A 21,084-nucleotide genomic window follows, 5' to 3' on the forward strand; every position below is an offset into this window, starting at 1 on the left:
CATTGTTTTTTAATTATCTTCGCCTTCGATTTAATTTCGCCAAGGCTAGGTTAGAAGTATGTGGCCTGTATGTATCTCAGTTTTCTCATCCTTGACTTGTCTGAGAGCACTGTTGGTGTTCTTTTAGAGTTATATACACACAATCAACAGCACATGAAGCTACACTCTTTTTTTCTAATATCGCCTCCAGACCAATAGAATAAGATCCGTCAATCCGTCTGTACCGAATTTTATTTAAGTTCTGTATAATTAACTGCCTCCGTGGCCGAACAGTTAGCATGCTGGACTGCCACGCAGAGGGTTTGATTTCCTCGATTTATTTCTTCGTGTGTTTGACTTTGTCTATGTGTGTGTCCATGGCACCCGCGATACAGGGTTTCCCTCGTACGGGGCTATGAGAGTGCGTTAAAAAAATACTCCCCGTTATATAAACAAGTTTAGTCAAAACTCTTTGCAAGTGGCTGAAACGCTAACCGCGAAAAGCCAAGAGAAAAAGAAAAAAAAGAAATGATTCTTCTGACAAGTTGTATAGTAGTTTAAGCTTAGAGGATGGAAAAAAATAGTTTCCATAGTCTAAGAGTTTAAGAGCTACCGAAACGTTGACGTTATTGAACAATATTAACTGACAACATTAATCGAAACTAACACTGCCCCAAGCCTAGTGGCCGCCATTAAGAGGGAGCAGAGGAAAAATTCCTAATCTTCGATTTGATTTTAGAGGGGTATATCTACTTTAAAGTTAAAAATAAAATATTGTATGAGTAACTACACGATATATTCAAGCATAGACATTAATCAGAAACATAAAACAATAAAGTTTCCTCCATAGATAAAAATCACGAAATGACCTCTAATTTTCACATTTTTTCGATTTATACTCGAAATGCTACAGGTTATTAGGACAAAAATTAGATAATTAATTATATTTATGCATGATCGACAACTGTCGCTACGGATTTTTTTAATCCCTTTAGTTTTAGAGTTATTCCGCTAAAACGAATTTGGTACTTTTAATGCGAAAAAATCAACATCTCCTGTCGCATGTCACGCGAAATTCATCAAAGGCATATATTTGTTTCACAAATTTGGGCGGAGCCAACGTCAAAACTTTTTTAGCATGAGAGCTCTTAAGGAAATAGAAATAGAATAATTTGCATTTGCAGACGATCCAATATTCAGCGCACGGCAAGGTGGCGGCCAAGGAAGTGCGCGAGCTGGCAACTCTGTCGCGGGGAAAGTGTCGCCCCGGCGAGACGGACTGGTGGCGCGGCGAGCTGCTGTACGTGCCGCCGCTGCCGCCCACCAACCTGCGGGGCTGCCATCTCATCTCCGTGCATTACGACGTCTTTGTAAGTTTACCGATATACTATTTTTAACCGACTTTTAAAAAGGAGATTTTCAATTCGACTGTATGTTTTTTTGTATCCGAGAGTAATCGGGCCCCGATTTTACGAACACCTACTTACAAGTCTAAAAAATATTACAAATGACGAAGTAAGTAACTCGATAAATGACGAAGTGTTTTGTTCCCGACTGAAAGACCTTTTATTGGATAATGAATTCTACGGTGTAGAGGAATTTCTTTTACAGAAATTGTAATTATATTTTAATTTTGGACGTTTGTATTTTAAAAATATTTAATTTTTATTTGTATTTTTGTAGTTCGTACGTTTCTTTTAATTATTTTAAGCGTGACCAATGTTTACTCGATAGTCGATAGAACATTTATCGACTGCAATCACTAGCTGCTCGCAAGACGAACTGTCATTTTACTCCGTCTTCAAAAAAGACAAGTAAAATATTTTTTTATACATAATACATATTTTATTTCATGTATTGTAGTACTTTTGTGACTTTCATGTGATCATTTCTGCCGTCCATTAACGAAAACGCGGTTAAGTGACAAAGGGTCAAAAAAATAGAGAAAAAAAATAGAGCACAAGATTATCTTTTAAAACCAGTTAAAATTATTTAACGAGTTCGACTTATCGGAACTTACCCTAACGATGCATACCTGAAATATCATTAAACAATTTCAGTATTCAAAAGTAAGTTATGGTTTTCTTATGATATCTCAAAAACATGTTTAGTCACTTTTAGTTGGCGGATGGCAGATTTTACCAAAGATACGACATATTCTCATATCTTCTGTTTCTGCACTGAACTTTAAAGAGACCAATAACTATTTCACCAGTTCATAATCGAGCCGAAGAGCATGGAAAAGGAGGTGAAACTGCAACTACCAGTGCTACTGGGCACATACCCCTTCCGCGACGCCGCTGAAGACGATCACCCTCCCACGCACTATCCGTCCACGCTGCCCATCTTCAGGCCCTGGCTGCATGATAAGCCCCACCACTGATTCATACAAACTACTTACTAGGCGACAACTGCTGACGTGAATTACAGATTAATCCGTTACGCGTCCTAAAGACACACACGGTGTCCTTAACGATCTTGGTAAAAAAAATACATTTCAAAGATCGAAAATCACAAAAAAAATTCCTTCGATCCGAATGTACTCGAACCAGCTTACTAAGCTACAGACCGAGTCAGATCTTACGAATTTCTCTATGTGCTTTTTTTCTCTAGGCGTTTTGTCGTCAGCGCCACCTGTGAAAAACTTATGAAAGTTTCTTCAATGTCATGGTAGTAAAAACATCATGAGAGTAATTTTCAGGTAAGTTTTTTGTACTCAATTTTGTTGACAATTTCTTTTTATTTAAATATGTATAGAATATCATCATGAAGTTTTATTTCACATTCGAGTGTGGTAACGTGAATTATTCTTGAATATTTCACGAAAATATATTGGAGTAATTAAATAATAAAAATTGTCACCAAAACTGAGTACAAAAAACTTACCTGAAAATGACTGATGACATTCAATAAAATAAAAATATTGCCAATTTTTTTAACGGTGGATGAAAACAGCGCGTTAAAAACGTGACAGGCTCTAAGATGCGTGGCAGGTTCGACGGTTCAAGGTGACCTTACCAGTTTTACTTGTACAGCAAAAAATTATCTTCTGATCACGCGCATGTTCCTATCGCGATATCAATTCAAGCAGGCAAAATCGATCAAAAGAAATCGCCTTGTTCGTTCGGGACGTGAAATTCTCCATTATTTGAACAATTTTTTCTTCTCTTCAATAACTACCGTATACTAGATATACAGTATACTAGAATTTATATATCTACTTTTCTATGTATGAATACAACTTATTGGTAGAACGAATTTAACTCTAGCTGAATGTGGAATGTAAAAACCGAAAATATGTATTATATTTTCGGTTAAAAAAAATTTAAGGCTCAATTAGAAACGGCTTAGTCGACATACGACCCATTCGCACAGTGCCTATAGTCGTAAAAGTACGTGCAGGTAGCGCGTCTTTCGGAAAATTCTCGCGGTCTTTCGGAGAATTCCCGCAGCTACCGTATCGTGATCTAGTTTATACGTTATACAATTGATATAACGTTAATTATGGTATATACAATAACTCTCTTCCATTCCGTTCCGCGGTAATTTAAATTTATGCTTATGCTAGTTACGAATAGTGTTGGGTCATGAAAAATATTATTAAAAAAAATTATTTTTATAATTTTTTTGTTTGCTTTTTGAAATTTTTCGGACAATTTATACTTATGACGGTTAGTCAGAAAAGGGTGAGTTGTAGGAAGACAGACTGTCTCACTCGCATATTAGGCGTATGTACGCCACGTGACAGAGACAATTAAGGCCCGTTTACACGGCCGAGCTTTACCGCTTATAAACTTGTACAAAATTTTTCCGGGGAGCATATTTTAAGTTTTAACGACTGGTTTAAAATATTTACGTCCTGTTTTAAAATTCAATTTTGGTTGTAATTAAGTTTAAGTTTTAAAATTGAATTAAAAACAGGACGTAAATATTTTAAAACAGTCATGAAACCTAAAACACGTATACCTGAAAAATTTTTCGAAATGTTGCAACAAAACACCGACAACATAAATAGTACCGTGTAGACGGGCTTTTATAGCGTTGTTCTGGTTACTGACAATGATAATGTAAAACTAAAACAACGACTAAATAAATGTCAAATTAATGAAAGATACTAATATATAGATATAAGTAAAAATTCTGTAAACTTCGAATTAGCGAAGAATGTTCAATGTTGACATATCAACTATTTTTGAAATTGTCCTGATAAACTAAATTTTAGAATCTAAATAATAATAACTAACCTAGGTATTTTGTGCCATTGTATATTGATTCTTAAATTTTATTTAAAACTTAAATTCATAATCTTTTTTTAAATAAAATATTATATAAACAATGTATTCTACTTCTCGAAGTTTGTTACAATGCAATATAATTGATTTTATATTTAATTTTTTTCGAATTTAAGTATCGATTAGTGATTATGTAATACATGAAATTATGGGGATTTATAAAATTAACCTGTGATATATCAATCCGTCCATGTAGTCACGATATTATAATAAATATTTACATCACATTATTTCTTTGTTTTCCTTTAAGGGCGTTCCCAATATGTCGTGACGACAGATAGTCGTGCATTTTAAAGTGTCGTGGCTTGTATATTTAAATGAAGTTGTTCACATATAGTACAACACGATTAACTGTCTTTCACGACTTTTTTGACCTTACAACGACAGACAATGGGAAGTATTAGGACGACAGTCGCCTGACGAGAAATAAAACGTCACGACGATTCAACCTTTCTGTCGTGCAACGACAAGGCGGCTGTCGTGAAACGATAAATTGTCACGATCTAGTGGGAACAGCTAGACACGATAGTCGTTCAACGATAACATAAAAGTCCAAGACATAGCCGGGATATGGGAACAGGCTAGACGCAACAGTCGTCGTAGGATAAATAAAACGTTACGACATAATGGGGACGCGCCCTTAGAGTGGCGTGTATAGGGTCGATTACCGCCATCCTCTCATCGGCAGACTTCTTCGCCTTGTCGAATTTGGTTGACAGAGGCGGCACAGTCGACACGCTGTTTACACCGAAACGACTGCCGCCTCTTCGGCGAGCGAATTCCGTTGCCTAAGGGGGCACAGTCGACTCTCTGTTTACATCGGGTCGACTACCGCCTTCGACGAAATCATCAAGTATTTATAAATACAAGTTTACGCACAAAGACACAACAAATAGTAATAATGATAATGTGCCAGACAATCACACCAATTACCCTGGTCTCAAGCTAGCTGGGGCACTTCCCATATTAAAAGGTGGGTAGTCTACGTGCTGGGGCACGCGCATTGTTGTGTGACGCGTCCGCCAACGCTTGCCGAAGGCGACCTTATCGCCCGACAGTGATTACACTTGGTCAACTTTGCAATGAATTACAGTCGTCGAATTACGTCTGTGTTTACACTGGGTAAGTAGCAGTCTTCAGCGGGCAAGCGAAGACGACTTATCCACCTGGTGTTAATGTTTACTTTGGGGCAATATTGCGCCCGCCGTGGCACCAGCTGCATATATAACATTTGGCTGGTGTCAACTATGGCAATTCTATTTGGTATGAAAAACGATATGTTATATTTAATAATCATATTTTATTTACATATTATTATTGTAGGTGAGAGGTTTAAGAGTCATTTCGCTGGCAGTAATTTTTACTACAGAGCGTTTTAACGAGAATGATGGTTTTAAAGTTTCTTTTTAGCTATTAAAACGTTACTTATTTAGGGTTGGTACCCTGAAGGATTTTTATTTTCTCCGTTTTGTTGCCAGGATCTTTTGTGAGCGGGTAAAGGACACGTCTGGTGTTCTACCTTAATACATAACTCAATTTCCCTCGAGGTGTGGGTTGTTTCTTGTTTGCATAACACGTCCAGTTCTTATATGCTTTGATATTTTTTGGTTTGATAGCATGTGTGTATTTTAAGTACAACGCCATCTGTTAGCGGCAATCAATATTATGTTAAATCAAGCGGAAGGTCCAACTACCACAGTCTTACCACATCGGGGCATATGGCGCCACCTTATTAGAGAAATTATAGTAGGCGCGTATTCGCTCAAGGTCGTCGACGCTTTTCAGCGTCTTAAACATAAATTTTATGGTCAAATTAAATATGTTAAATAAAAAACAAACGACGGCATTGTAAAGCAATGTTTGTAAAAACATCTAGCATTCCGCGGAAGATTTTGGCTCGTATCTACTTTGTACGTTACACACTTCACCACAAAACAAAGTTCATTAAGCAATAATAACGCACACACTCAACATAGCCCCACACTAGGGAAACCCTGTGTCGCGGGTGCCATGGACACACACATAGACAACCACAAATTACACCCAAACTCACGAGAGAAATAAATGTAGGCCATACAAATATTTCTCCCGGCCCGGGAATCGAACCCGGGGACCTCTGCGTGGCAGTCCGGTATGGTAACCGTTCGGCCACGGAGGCAGTTACAACAACAAGCTAGCAATGTACAATATCGTTACAAAAATTCGTTTCCATTCCTTCCGCTACAATATAAATTGAGTCTATATTCAAAAGTACGGACCTAAGGTTCTTTACCTCTCACACCTACAGATTTATTTTGTCAGGTTGTGAAAAATGTTACTTTTAAAATTTAGTAACAATGATAGTGCAATATGGGATTTAATAGATGTGGATAGGGTAGTCATTACTTAAGAGCAAATAAAGCGAACCACTGATCATTAGGATCTCCATTAAATAAAAAAAAATCAGCTGAACTGATTTTATTTGCACGCAAGTAAAATAACAACACGTGTTTGTTACTTGAGAGCTGTATTTTAAATTCAGCGCAGTAACAAAATTGCACTGTAGTTCGTTCTTAAAAATCAAACATTTGTTTCTTATAAAATTGAAATATGTGATAGTGGGAAACTTCAAACACTGGTTTTAAATTCTATTTATTGATTGACACGATGTCTGGGAAAACAGGTAGGTACATTTCACTGGCAAAATAATTCCCCTTTTTAGCAAACTTAAATCTCATTAAACCTTGTAAAATATTTGAAACTAGCGGTACAATCCGATATTTTAAGGCTATAAACAAATGTAACTGAAATTGCGCCTCTAAATTACGCGCGCGCTTTACGCTTGATCGTGACAAGTTAAAACAGACTGCAGCGCTTATCGGAGCTTTGTATTTTTGAACTGAGCTGAAGTAAAACGCGCGTGCGCAATTAGTTTGCGTGATTTCAGCTTAATTTGTTCCTGTTAGGCTGGTTCAGAGCATTGTCTGTACCGCGACACGATGAATTACGTTTCAATAATCGAAGTATTTCATTATGACAAAGATAGGTAGAGCTTTTACTGGCTGCTGACACTGCTTGGTTGATAATGGACCTCAATTTCTATGATTAGAGTATAATGGACACAGTCATTTGTGTGGAGTGCCATACATTCAAGAGGGATCATACACACTGCTCTGAGATTGGCCTTGTTGGATTACATGTACATGGTTTCGAGTAATTTTCGCCTAGGTCCGTTTACATGAAGGAGTATTGACGCGCACTGATGGACTCGCGGTGAAAGGGGTTCGAATTTACACAAAACTAATTAAATATGTGCCAAACTCGTCAAAAAATGGTTAAATTCCTACCTCACCAACACTGTTGAAATAGCAATGAACACTTTTGTACGCGGGGGATCGGGTCTTGCCGCTGGTCACCGAACCCTACGCCATCTTGTTGGCCAACGCCAGGTGCAGCGCCGACAGCTGCGTGGTCCATTTGTCCAGGGCCGAGTAACGAGTAGCACCACGGGCACCGCCCCCCAGTTCCAGGACTGAGTTCACTTGGTCGATGCGGCCAGTTATTGTGCTACAAAGAGATCATTTATGTCAAATGCACAGCAGATGACGATAGATGGGCAATGAAGAAGGAAAACTTAACTGAAACTACAATAGACGAAACCCACTTCTGATTTTTAAAATCAGAAGTGGGATTTTTAACTGAAGGAATTGAAAACTTGAAAGACCAAGTACAAAGACACGACGCAAGCACATAGAAAGTTTCTTGAGGTCCGTTGGTTCGTTCCGTGGCTTAGTTGGTATAGCGTCTGGCACGGTATGCAAAGACGTCGGTTCGAATCCGACCGGATCGAAGGAATTTTTTCTGAGTGTTCGATCTTTGTATTAATAATTATAACAAACTAGTGGAGTAATTTCACAAAAAATAATTGAATATCAATTCAATAAAAATTTAATTAATTGAAAACTTTCCAAGATAGGATTACTTACTTATCGAGTATACAAGTAACTAAAAGATTTTCGACCTCCTTTTCGTCTATGTTGAGCTCTTTAGAGATGAACGGTATATGAATTCTCGTGTAGGGACCAATTAGCTTGATAAGAACTTGGGTCCTGATATTCCTAAGTAAATCTTCAATATGTTCTCTGATGAAGGGGTCATCCATGATGTTATTACGATTGTGTTTTAGAATAGACTCAAAATCGTTGATGTCGTTATTCTGGTAAGCCATTACGAGATTTGTCATTGCAAGGATTTCGGGATCGTTCTTGTACGGTTTAGCTTCTTGAGAGTCGAAGGGATTGATTCCAGATTTCATTAGCCTGTGGGTAATTGCAATATTAATGAACACCGTTCAAAAGCGACGCTAATAATTTAATAAGAAGTTTAGAAAATCTACTTACATATTGGCTAAAACTAAATATTTCAAACACGTTGTCCTTCTTGGACTACCGGACTCGTCGTAATTCTTAAAAGCTTCGAAGAAGTCTGTGTGCGCTTTCTCGAATTCACCCTCGCGAAGATGCATTTTGCCGCCGCATTCTAAAATATTGTTAAGTAGTCAATAATCGCTTTCTAAAGTAAATTTATTACATCAATGTTATTCAAATCAAATTTAATTAACATTGTGTAACACAGTAACTGTTTAATTTCAAATTTATTAAGTCTTTGTATCTCTATAACTACTTAAGTTATAGAGATAGAAAACTTAAGTTATTCAATAACAGTGCATTGTATTATTAACTCACCTCTAATAACACCCATGATAAGTGGATGCGGTATTGCAGACTTGATGTGAAGCGATTGCTCGTACAGCGCCTTAAGTTTCTTATTATTTTTCTGCGCCGTATACATTTGGATCTCCAGTGCATAGATCTCAAGCAATTGCGTGCCTTTTTTCAAGTCGTCTTCGCCATCGTCCGTCTATGGAGTAAGATAAAAGATAATCCAAAATAAGGTTTCATGATATTGACTTACAATAAGCCTTTGATTGGATTGAACATAGTCAATTAGTAATATAATAGATAATAGATCACCATAATAGAGAAAATATAGTGTTTCTCAAGTTTATACATATATTAATTAAAGACTTATCAGAAAGTCTTGAAGACAAATTGTTTTGCTGTGTATTTAGAATTCCAATTGGAATCTCCCAAGGGTCAGTATTAGGTCCTTTGTTTTAATTCCAAACACTACATCCTTTTGTTCTCATCTCAAATAAAAGTAACAAATCTACCTAATCTCAACAGAACATACCTGGCAACTCTGATGCAATTGTTTGAGTATTTTAGCTAGTTTGTTGAAGTCCCCGCGGTCGTAGTACAGTTTGCCCAGCTTGGTGTTAGTTTTGAACCACAATCGGTCATTCTTGGCATCTTTTAGGGCTTCTAGAGTGGTTTCATAGAAGTCTTGTAATAACTCCATCTGTTATAAAAAAAAAATTTATTTATGCAAAGGTGTAGACTTTTAGTAATGTAGACATTCTTTTTGTCTGGTCTGTCATAAAGAATTTATTGCACCACATACAAAAACAGTGAGTTGTTAAATAAATTAAAGATTCCTACTAAATAGTTCCCATGCTATTGTGACCAATCAATCAAAAACTTACATTCCTAGATGTAGAGATATAATCCAAGATAGAATTGATGGACTTTTCCGAGTGGTTCCTGGTGACAGCACTCTTGATATAAGTGAGTAATTGCTTGTACCGTGCCATCATCTCTGTGAAGTTGCTCTAAAACACAATAATAAAGACATATATTTTATACTACTAAAGCTGTGGTAAATATTAAAAGATGTTGTCACTGTTGTTGTTTAAAAGATGGAGATAGTAGTAAGTACTGACTGTCAATTTTCAATAAGCATGTGACTGGTAAGTGATATGGTCAAAGCTGCTCAGTAAATGTTATTTATTATGGTGTCTACTTCATATAATAAGATAGTTAAAACAAAATTACCAATTTAAAATTAATTTTAATCATCTGCTTAAGAGCTTTGAATCCCCATTCGCCTTTCTCTCCCCCCTCCAATTCTAAAACCTTCTGGAAGGAAAGCAAAGCCGCTTTTGGCTCATCTTCTTTCAGTGCCTTGCTGTTATAGTATTGGTTTTCTAAGTCTACATCTGGCTCTGAATTGCTGTCTTCCGAGTATTCCTGCAAGTACAATACCAATTAAAACCCTAAAACCTAAAAAAAATACTCCATGATTGTCAGAATACTATGGCAAGAAATGTGTTCAACATAGAATTGAAAGATAAAGTAAAACTAACTACAATTAAAAGCAAATCAAAGACTAAAAAAAGTCACAGACATAATAAAACAGTAAAAATAGCATTGGACAGGACACTCGATGGGAGAAATAAATTATAAGTGTACAAGGGATATTGTGGAATGGTCCCCAAGAGAGGGAAAAACGAAGAAAGGAAGACTTTAAATGGGAAGATGATTTTAATTGCTTGAGGAGCATGGAGGCCAATAGCGAAAGATAGTGAGAAATGGAAAGTAATAATAAGTAATATACATATATAAGTATGCATGTCATACAATGTTTCTGTGATAGACAAGTTAGTATGTAAGTTATCAGCAATAAAGGCTATAAATAAATAAAAAATTAAGGTATTGAAATATGCAAAAATACATATAAAAATATCTAAATACCTGTCACACGTCCTAGAGCCATGCAGAGTCTCTAATGCGCAGCTGTGTTTTCATCCACATTTTTTAAATTGAAAATTATGAAAAAATTTATAAAGTTTTTATAACCAAAATCATGAGGGTTACTCTGTGTCATAAGAACGTGTGACGGATAAAAAGAAATTTAATATACTTAAAATATTTTAGAACTTAATTTCATCAAAAATAATTGCGAAAAAATGTACAATATAATAACCAAACATTTTGATTATTTTAAGTTTTTATTGAATTGATATTCAATTATATTTTGTGAAATTATTCCACTAGTTTGTTATAATTATTAATACAAAGATTTTGATTATGCTCATATTTAATACACTTTGTTAATTTTGAGAGATATACAAAAGAAATAAAATAGTGTATAATATGGGATAATACGAAAAAAACATGTGGTGATGGCAATTTTATTTCCACTTTTTTCATTTGGTACATTTCTAATCCCGGCGAGAGGCATCGTTTAAAATATTACCAAGTTCTCAGAGGATCGGACTGGGCCAACCATTTCAACACGGAGATTTATGCTTCATAGAAGTAGTGGTAAGTGTTATTGTAGATTTCAATATACATTTTCAACAAACATAAACGGTCAATCAAAAGATCTGCTGCAAATGCAAACTATAATGTAGTACGAAATGCGGCATTGCAATATCCTCGCATTCTTTACGTTTTGCACAAAACTCACCAAGCCATAGTCTTCCTCTTCTTCGCACATGTAATCATCATCATTGTCGGACATTTTGGCTAACTAATTAATCGTTTTTTCTGTATAAATTCAATAAAAATGAGAATTATTATGATACACAACTTGACAACGGAAAAAAGGAGAATGACATTGACATTCTCATTTGACAGTTTTATTTTTTATTTTAGTTAGTTTCAGATACCACGTACTTTACTTCCCGTTGAACATGGGTGGCTGGGATGGCTGGGTAGATATAATTGACTTTAGAGCAAAATAATTCACTGTGTAATTTACTGTTGGGCTGGATAATTTTCCGAAAAATTCCAAACAGTGTATTTTTTTTCGGAAAATTCCCGAAAGATTGGAAAAATATAATTTTAAATGCTCTTTGATCATTTGTACAATATTTTAAATAATGTGGTATCCACAGGCTTAGAGGATGGAAAAAAAATAAATGAAAGGAGCTGCCCTAAATACAGAATCAACGTGCATTATATGCAAAATTTGAAAGTTACAAATGGCGGATTTCTTTAGTGTTGTACCATAATCTATCGATAAGTCATTATCGACATGCTTTGTTTGAATGTTGAAACTGTTTTTTTTTTTGTTTCTTTAGTTTATTGTAACCAAAGTATGCCTAAACAAACACAAGTCTAATAATTTAATCTCGAGTGGTATATTATTATAAATGTCAACACACATTTTTAAACTTTAAAAAAAAAATATTTTGCAAGATTACAACTGGTAACTTATTTAGTAAAAGTCACCAAACTGCTGTGCAGTTTGTTGGCGAAATTCTTACTTAATTATACCTACTTTACTGATATATAACATTACATAGTATTAATTGTACTTACTAAATCAAATATTAATATTACTTTAAGAGATACGCCTTTAACCTACATTTTAGTACATATTTACGTATCGTCTTTTAACTAACTGTCACGTACAAGTCTATTTAGGTTTCTGCGGATTCTAGTATTCACGTTACTGGCTTACTTAAACAAATCAATCTATCAAGCAATTTTAACTGGTAACTTATTTAGTAATAGTCACCAAACTGTTGTGCAGTTTCTTGGCGACATGCGCACTCTTACTTATTTATTTTTTAACGCACACACTCAACATTGCCCTACCTATACCTACTTTCCTGGTATATAACATTACATAGTATTAATTCTACACACGCCAGCACATCAAGCTACACACTGACGTATCTTGTTCCGTTGCGCTGGAGGCGATTTTCGAACAAAAATGTGTAGTCTGGTGTGCCGTTGTCCGTACTTACTAAATAAATAAAATATACAAATTACTTTACTTTAACGATGGCAAGGCAAGGCAAATAGGCTATCTATATGTTGGTATTGGCCTTTACCCGGCAACGTTGGACTAACATGTCATTGTATTGCATGCTTTAAAAAAATAGTCATTTTTAATAGTTAGTTGTCATTGGGAAAAATCAGAAACGAGTGGATAATTTTGTTTTCAGGACCTGAGAATAACTAGTAAATGAGTCTTGTTTAATCTAAATTGAACATAAAATTATTTACGAGTACCAATAAACCTAATGATGGAAGAGCATTGTTACGTAATCTAGTTACATTCAAAATTCTGTTAAAATTTGACTCTTCAAAATGAAGCGAACAAATGAAGATGGTCTTTGATCCAACGTTTATATTCGGCAGTTCTATGATTTCCAATCGTTCTTTCTTCCTTTTTTCATTTGTATGAAAACTTGAAATAATAATAATAAAACAATAAAAACGTCGTAGTGAATTGTTTTAATAACAGAATATCGATAATATGTATGCTTACAAGATCAACACTATCTCAAAATAATTGTTAACAACAATCATCAAAATATACAAACAAACAAGCAATCTAAAGTAACAAAAGCAACATTTGACAAGATTTATAAATAAACTACTTAAATAAGTCTAATTACATGAAATATTTGGGCTATTGTGTGATTTATAGACAAAAAAATAACACATGCCTGTGCAATGTAACATTCGATTGATTTGCACTTTTTCTAAAGCCACATCCCTTAATGCGGCTGGGCTCTAAGCAGCTCTTTCACTATACCATGGCAGACCTGCCGTCCACTAACTAAAACGCGGCTAAGTGACAAAATATTTTTTTGAGATATAAAAACCCATAACCCAGTTTTTGAATATTGAAATTGTTTAATGATGTTTCAGCTATGCATCGTTAAGGTAAATTCCGATAAGTCGAATACTTTAACTAATTTTAACAAAGAGAATTTTGTGCTCTATCTTTTTCTATTTAAAACAGATATTTAAGCATTTTGTCACTTAGCCGCGTTTTATTTAGTGGTGTGAGAACGACTTACGAATTTTTCCATGTGCTTGTTGCAGATCTTTGTTTTTGGTTTTTAAAGACTTTTTTGCAATACCGTAATGTCTGTGAGTAATTTATGCCAGTTTTTCTTTATTCAACCAAAAGTTGAGAAAGGCTTGGAGGATGGAAAAAATAATCTAAAAAGAAAGGCAAACATTTAGCTGAATAAAATATCTGTCACTTTTTAATAATTTGACTTTTTAATATCATATTTGGTAGAACATTATAAATTACGTTTACCATTGCGTTGATTCTTATAGTACGATTATGAATTCAGTAATGTGGTGATGTTAGTTAGTAACATACACAGGTAATATATCATTGATATGCGATGGACAGGGCTGATGATAGCACAGATCCTTGCGGAACGCCGGCATTGGTGAGCTTGGTATCCGAGCATTATTCGTCCACAACGACTTTTGTGCTCTCTCTGCTCAGATAAGAAGCTGGTGATCCAAGTGCCCTTGTAATGGGAGCACATATAATGAAAGCTTCCATAAAAATGCCATGTGCCAAACCCGGTCAAAAACCTTAGCTATATTTTGGCTCTAGGCCAATGATGTCTTGCTCTTTAAGGCACCTACTCATTGGTGGGTGAAATGCACAAGAAGATCACGTGCACCATGACCACGGCAAAAGCAGTAATGGTGGTGGTTAATTTTACCCCAACTTCTTTTTAGCAACTCAACTCAATTTTATTTTATAATACATGCTAAGTAAAACTTCAAAGATACTAATAAACGTAGAATATTATGAATCTTCGAAATATTTCCACTTTTTGACATTTTTTTGAAATTACCGAACACTATGAAGGAATGCATTTTTTGATAAACTTTGCAGTTACAATACAACCAGTTTGCCGGTTATTTCGGACGGCATAACTTGGTAAGAATATAAGGGTCGTATTCTAGAACTCTACTCAATGCTCAAGTCAGGACTTGAGTATTGCAGTGAGCACTGAAAATCATACTTAAGTCCTTGCCGTTAGGGTCGTATTTCCAGTGCTTGAAATCATACTCAAGTCTGCTCAAATCCTGACTTGAGCATTGAGTACAGTTCTGGAATACGATCCTTAGGGTCGTATTCCAGAACTCATAATTCTTCATAATAATCATACTCAGATCCTGACTTGAGCATTGAGTAGAGTTCTGGAATACGACCCATACCGTGTTATACCGTCCGAAATAACCGTTCTGTCATACGGTATGATAGAACAGGCTGGCTTCAACAACTAATAGAGATGAGATTAACTGCTATATTCGCATAGTACGCTAAATGCTAAATTTTTATAGCGCGCTATTTAAAGCGCTAAAATTATAATTTTTAGCAGCTCAAGTTCGTGACTATTTACAATTTGCACAAAACTTTACACTGATTATTAACAGTAAATTACACTCATAATAATTAATAATAACGCACACACTCGTACTTTTATATATAAATATTACAACGACTTATTAATTAAACAAACGCTAAACTAACTATCCAAGTACTTAATTATATCTTAATTTAAATCGCTTCACCAGACGAAATTTTGCTAACGTTCCACTATTAGCTCAAAATCGTATTAAAACGTAACCAAAATTATAATTTATAACATAACTACAATTATAATATATAATACTTGCTAAGTGCTAAATATAGCATTAGCACTATAGCGCTTAGCGTAATCAAACGTGAAATTTAATACCAATAAACCAAGCAGCTATTTCGCGTTTCGCACCAAACGTTAAATGTTACAAATAATATGTGAAAGTATTTCACGTTATAATTGTTTCAACCAATGACAAGAGCCGCAATTTTCACATAGAATATAGTGCCATCAATGAAATATTATTGGAGATAACTCGGGACGAAGAAGGATTTTGTTTGTTAGCTGCGTAAGTAAAGCACGGATAGATTGATGGTATGGCATTGAAATATTGTAAAATTATGTCGCTAGATAGCATTTGGTTTAATGTTCTCAACGTACTCCAATCCAAAGTGAAAAAAATTTCGTTATAATTTTAGCACCTTTATGTCTTTCAAATTTCAAATTATAATTGCTATAATATTTTTTTTAATTTAACGTTATAATTTGAGCTATATATTATATTAACCATCTCTAACAACTAACTCAACATTCGTAGGGATTCACTCTGGGCATTTTGGAGGGAAAAGTGTCGTTTTTATTTTGACTTTCAATTATTTTGTGAAATCTGGTTTAAGGTGGAATAGGATAGTGCTATTGTACCTTAATCGAAGATTAAAATGCGAAGTTATACGAATCTCGAACTAAAATACCCAATCGGCCCGTTCTAAGGAATCCCGAGTCAATCCAAGCACGCCGCCTCAAATTGCCTATCCTCTTTGTGGCGGCCATATTTACAGAAACAATTAAACTTCATGTTTAGGCTGATGGCTTTGCCAAAGCCTTAATAAATAAAAAAAATAAAAAAATCAACACTCGTAGCAAATAATTCAATTAACTTTATGCTAAAGTCTGTATAAATTAAAAGTAAAAAATTTTGAGAAATTTTATTGGTCAATCTGTTACCCAATGAGCGATGGAAAAATATACCGCGAAAATGTTGGAAACACTAGTTATTTTATTTTACATGTAAATACACCCGATTTCTTAAATGTTAAGATATCAGGATACGAAGTTTTTATGTGAAAATTTTTGGGATCATGTTTTACTACAACTGTTTTAATATTTTCTAGGTTTTTATGAAATTACTAACTGTGAAAGTGGGGGCAACATAATTTCCCGCTTTTGTGTATAAAATTAATCGTAGTAGTTCATTGAACAGTCGATGGTCCGAATTGAATTTTAAAAAGGACGTGTTAGTTCTGTGCTATTAACGTAATTGAGTAAATATAATGTTTTATTTACATTTATATTAAGAAATATAATTATTATCTTTTTTATATAAACTAAGTAACTCTATTATTTTGTGGAGCATAAGTTACTAAGTCTTATATACTTTTTTGTACGACTTAAATATCAATTCGGAAATTCTGAATTCGCACCAAATTCATCCAGCTGTGTTATGACGCTTTTACTCGACAATTTCACGAGAAAGTCGGTCAACAAAAGCCGCGAATAGTCACAGATCTGAATTGAACCTCATTGTGTTAGCTTGTGTATTGATAGAATACCAGTAGTCTGACTTTATTTAATTCACAGAACAGTAAAATCTGTTTAAAATGTCTCATAATAGCGACAAAGAAAATCTACACAACGGTATCAATAACGTACACATCAAGGTAAGGGAAAAATTTTACTGCGTACGTTCACGCTAATGTAACATGATGATTAAATATCTGTTCTTTGTAGTCCCCAGTTAAAAATAACGTCTTGATTGTGCGAAACGGCAATGTAAAACACGAGGAAATGGAAGTCGAAAAAGATAAATCTACGCCGGCATTTGATCCCCAATTGGAGCCCCTGCTACGGGAAAACCCGCGACGCTTTGTCATATTCCCTATTCAGTATCCTGACATCTGGCAAATGTACAAAAAGGCGGAAGCTTCATTTTGGACTGCTGAAGAAGTGGATCTGTCAAAGGTAACCTCTTTCAATTTATTTACCTACTTACGAAAACAGCTGTGCATTGCGAAAAGCACTGCGGAGAAGAATACTAGGCCCCACAAATGACGTCAATAACCTCTTACAAGACTATCGCGTTAGTCATCTAATTATCATAAGGCAATGGAAATATTTTTCATGAAAATTGATCAATAAATGTAACATAGGTTTTAAAATTGTTTTTTGATGGTTACCAGGATTTAGTGGACTGGGAAAACCTTAAGGATGGTGAAAGGCATTTCATCAAACATGTTCTGGCTTTCTTTGCGGCGTCAGATGGCATTGTCAACGAGAACTTGGTGGAGAGGTTCTCACAGGAGGTGCAAGTCACTGAAGCTAGGTGCTTCTATGGTTTCCAGATCGCTATGGAAAATGTTCACTCAGAAATGTATTCTTTACTCATTGACACTTACATCAGAGATCCTAAGGAGAGGTTAGCATATTTTCCTTTTAAATTAAAAAAAATATTTAATATCATGCCTTGTCACGCAAAATAGGCGCCTTGTCGTCGAGTTGCGGACACCAGCCCGTTACACCAAGTACCAAGTACCAATCATGCCTTGTAATTCTAATTTTCATCTTATGTATGTATAGGTAAAGTCAAAACTATAGAAGAACAATATTATTATTTCTTTACACTTTTGCCTCTCATGACCTAAAAGATTATTTAGAATTTTTAAATGGGAGGGGCAGTATTTCCCCAGCAATGGCATAATTGGCCAGGGTCTAGGATCCAAGTTTAAGAACTAGTGAACAATATAGCTTCATTCAGGGCCTATGCAGCCCTTCACCACTGTAACCATTGATCTATACATTGTTTCAATTAATTTTAGAGCAAAGATAAACAAACAGGTCATTGACCTGACCAAACAGTGATTGCCACTTGTACTGCCAAACACAAATCAATTAATTGAATGGTTCAACTTGTATAAAGTTGTTGTGAAGACCAGTGGTGGAAGGTGGAGTACACAAAAAAAAGTTACACAGATTATGAAAGATCAAGTCAATTGTTTAAAAGTAAGAACAGTTAAAGGCAACTCTTCCTGCCAGTTGACAAGACAGTTGTCAAAAAAAAAAGCACAGAAAAGAAGGCATCTGAACATGAAAGAATCAGTGACAAACAATTGGTTAAATCGTGTGTTTGTGGCGCCTCTTGTGGCATTTATTGCACTTCACTTTAAAATAAATAAAATAAAAGTCAAATGCGCATCAATTTAAAGTATAATTCATACAACTACACCATCTATAAATAGTAAACATACTTATTATTATTAGCATTTACTAAATACTATGTATGTTTCATTATTGTTTTACGGGGGAATAACCTAATTAAATTATTTAATAGGGACTTCCTGTTCAATGCTGTTGAGACCTTGCCCTGTGTAAAGAAGAAGGCGGACTGGGCTCTGCAGTGGATTGCAAGCAAATCCGCAACTTTCGGTGAGCGGATCGTCGCCTTCGCCGCCGTCGAGGGCATTTTCTTCTCGGGGAGTTTCGCCTCTATTTTTTGGTTGAAGAAGCGCGGTCTCATGCCTGGATTGACCTTCAGCAATGAGCTTATTTCAAGAGATGAGGTTTGTATTAGTAGTTCTATGCTGTTATTACCATTCCATGAAATTGCTCTACATGGAAATCAACATGGACAAGAACTATTTCGGAAAACCTACCTATTTAAACCCAAATTCGTAGTAAAATATTGATCGTTATATTCTTATCAGAGTGTGATTCCTAATATAACAAGGTTATCTCAATAAGGCTACACTCGTGTGTGGTAAGCCGTAAAAGCTTATAGAAGTTGTAATAAGTCACTTATTTTATTACAACTCATATACATACACTAACAAATTGGACTTAACCAATTATCAGCACATTTGCTAATAGTGACACTGTTTGCAAATGATTCCCTAACCAAAAAAGAAGGTATAATAAGTGATAAACATATCACAAATGGCATTGTGAGACTTATAGCTATAATTATGCAGCGTCTGTTGTAGTATTCCTGTTTACATACATATACAGCCATTGCACTGCTGCTAGGCCACTTGCAATGCAACCACCCTGTAGTAACTCATACATATTCCACTGTTTGTTGTGTGTCTCCTGTAAGGTGTAACCTATTTTATTTTTCAGGGTCTACACACAGACTTTGCTTGCCTAATGTTCAAGCACCTAGTTCAGAAGCCAAGCAAGGAGCATGTACTGAAAATTATAAAGGATGCAGTCGTGATTGAGCAAGAGTTCCTCACGGACGCCTTGCCGGTTAGGCTACTTGGCATGAACTGCGAACTTATGTCGGAGTACATCGAATTTGTCGCTGACAGACTGCTTATCGATCTGATTGGTGAAAAGGTAGGTTGATAAGTAATATCTTTGTTAAAAGCCATCAATACATAAAAGCTTCAAACATGGTGTTCTTATATTTCACTAAGATATGAAAGAAATTTCATGAAAATGTGTTTTTTATTTCAGCATTACAACACAAAGAACCCATTTGACTTCATGAACCTCATATCTCTGGAAGGTAAGACCAATTTCTTTGAGAAGAAAGTGGCAGAATACCAGAAGTGGGGTGTCATGACCAAGCCCATGGACAATGTCTTCACATTAGATGCAGAATTCTAATTTTCTATTAAGTTGACAAATCTTCTATGAAGCTTGAACAGTATTATTGATTCCAGTGTAGTTGGAAATTCAAGACCAATGTAATTTTAATGACTTACTAATTTGTAAGTGAAGAAAATCTCTTGCTTTTTGATAAGTTCCTGGTGTACTAAACATAGATAGAATGAGTGTAGATAATTTAAAAAAATAAGTGTTGTTTTAGGTGACAATCACGGTTAAATCACCCAAAGTATTTACCAAATTCTGATTTTTTAATGATGGTTGACTTTCCAGTATTTTGACAAAACAATATGAACCCAGTTGGGCACTAAACATCACTATAGCACCGTGCTCGCTACTCGCGAGTGTTGATTCGTGCCCGAAAAACCCTAACGTACGCGAACGCACTGTTTTCATAACGCATGTTCGTGTTTCACCTCTCCATAAAGCTCTGCACTAGCTTGAATATGATTGAAAACGAATATTTTTATAGACTTAAAGAGTTTACGCCTATTAAGTGACTAAGTAATTTGACTAAATTTTAATGTAATTTTAAGTGTTTAATTAAAGCTATATGTATGTTACTTACTTTGTAAAATGTAAGAAAGTATTTTGACATTTTGCAAACAAAACGTTAGTCCATCAGCAGGGAATGCGCGGGGTGCGGGAAGGTTCATCAAACCTATTTTTTGATAAAGTAGCAGACTGTCAAAAAAAATAGGTTCAATTCTAATTTGCTTACCCTCTAAATTTTATTGATGATTATTACAGCTGTTTAGCGATTGTTTACACGTAAAAAGAAGTTTCATTAAAAAGTTATTATATATTAAGTTTGTTAAAAAGAAATTTGGTTAACTAATCATCATTTCAATACGTGTAAACTAGCCATTAATATGAATTTGTATTTTTAAGTGCTTTCTTTTAATACCG

General features: G+C 35.1%; 3 protein-coding genes across 4 annotated transcripts in view; 2 read left to right on the forward strand and 1 right to left on the reverse strand.

The window, feature by feature from the left end:
- LOC113230040 (arrestin domain-containing protein 4) overlaps nucleotides 1-3,741 on the forward strand; it is an 11,252-nt gene extending 7,511 nt beyond the window's left edge. Inside the window, exons 6-8 of the mRNA XM_026463769.1 lie at nucleotides 1,164-1,349; nucleotides 2,195-2,395; nucleotides 3,108-3,741. Of these exons, the coding sequence (XP_026319554.1) occupies nucleotides 1,164-1,349; nucleotides 2,195-2,362 (354 nt within the window). The 3' untranslated portion in view covers nucleotides 2,363-2,395; nucleotides 3,108-3,741. The remainder of the gene's footprint in view (nucleotides 1-1,163; nucleotides 1,350-2,194; nucleotides 2,396-3,107) is intronic.
- A 3,752-nt stretch (nucleotides 3,742-7,493) lies between these two features.
- LOC113230190 (COP9 signalosome complex subunit 2) lies at nucleotides 7,494-11,751 on the reverse strand. 2 transcript variants are annotated; one of them, XM_026463997.1, is made up of 8 exons: nucleotides 11,622-11,751; nucleotides 10,205-10,399; nucleotides 9,856-9,981; nucleotides 9,504-9,671; nucleotides 8,996-9,170; nucleotides 8,651-8,789; nucleotides 8,237-8,569; nucleotides 7,494-7,817 (listed from the first exon to the last, which is right to left on the reverse strand). In XM_026463997.1, the coding sequence occupies exons 1-8, from the start codon at nucleotides 11,673-11,675 to the stop codon at nucleotides 7,673-7,675; spliced, it is 1,335 nt and encodes a 444-aa protein (XP_026319782.1). In that variant the 5' UTR covers nucleotides 11,676-11,751; the 3' UTR covers nucleotides 7,494-7,672. The 2 variants fall into 2 exon arrangements, with proteins under 2 accessions (XP_026319782.1, XP_026319783.1); XM_026463998.1 differs by lacking the exon at nucleotides 11,622-11,751 and adding an exon at nucleotides 11,409-11,478.
- Nucleotides 11,752-17,043: 5,292 nt separating this feature from the next.
- On the forward strand, nucleotides 17,044-20,794 carry LOC113230440 (ribonucleoside-diphosphate reductase subunit M2). The gene is made up of 6 exons (XM_026464372.1): nucleotides 17,044-17,231; nucleotides 17,302-17,532; nucleotides 17,751-17,986; nucleotides 18,899-19,127; nucleotides 19,684-19,902; nucleotides 20,023-20,794. The coding sequence occupies exons 1-6, from the start codon at nucleotides 17,172-17,174 to the stop codon at nucleotides 20,173-20,175; spliced, it is 1,128 nt and encodes a 375-aa protein (XP_026320157.1). The 5' UTR covers nucleotides 17,044-17,171; the 3' UTR covers nucleotides 20,176-20,794.
- The last annotated feature ends 290 nt before the right edge of the window (nucleotides 20,795-21,084 follow it).

The sequence above is a fragment of the Hyposmocoma kahamanoa genome, unplaced genomic scaffold, assembly GCF_003589595.1.
Source record: "Hyposmocoma kahamanoa isolate Upper Pololo Valley unplaced genomic scaffold, ASM358959v1 63, whole genome shotgun sequence".
NCBI classification, from domain to species: Eukaryota; Metazoa; Arthropoda; class Insecta; order Lepidoptera; family Cosmopterigidae; genus Hyposmocoma; species Hyposmocoma kahamanoa.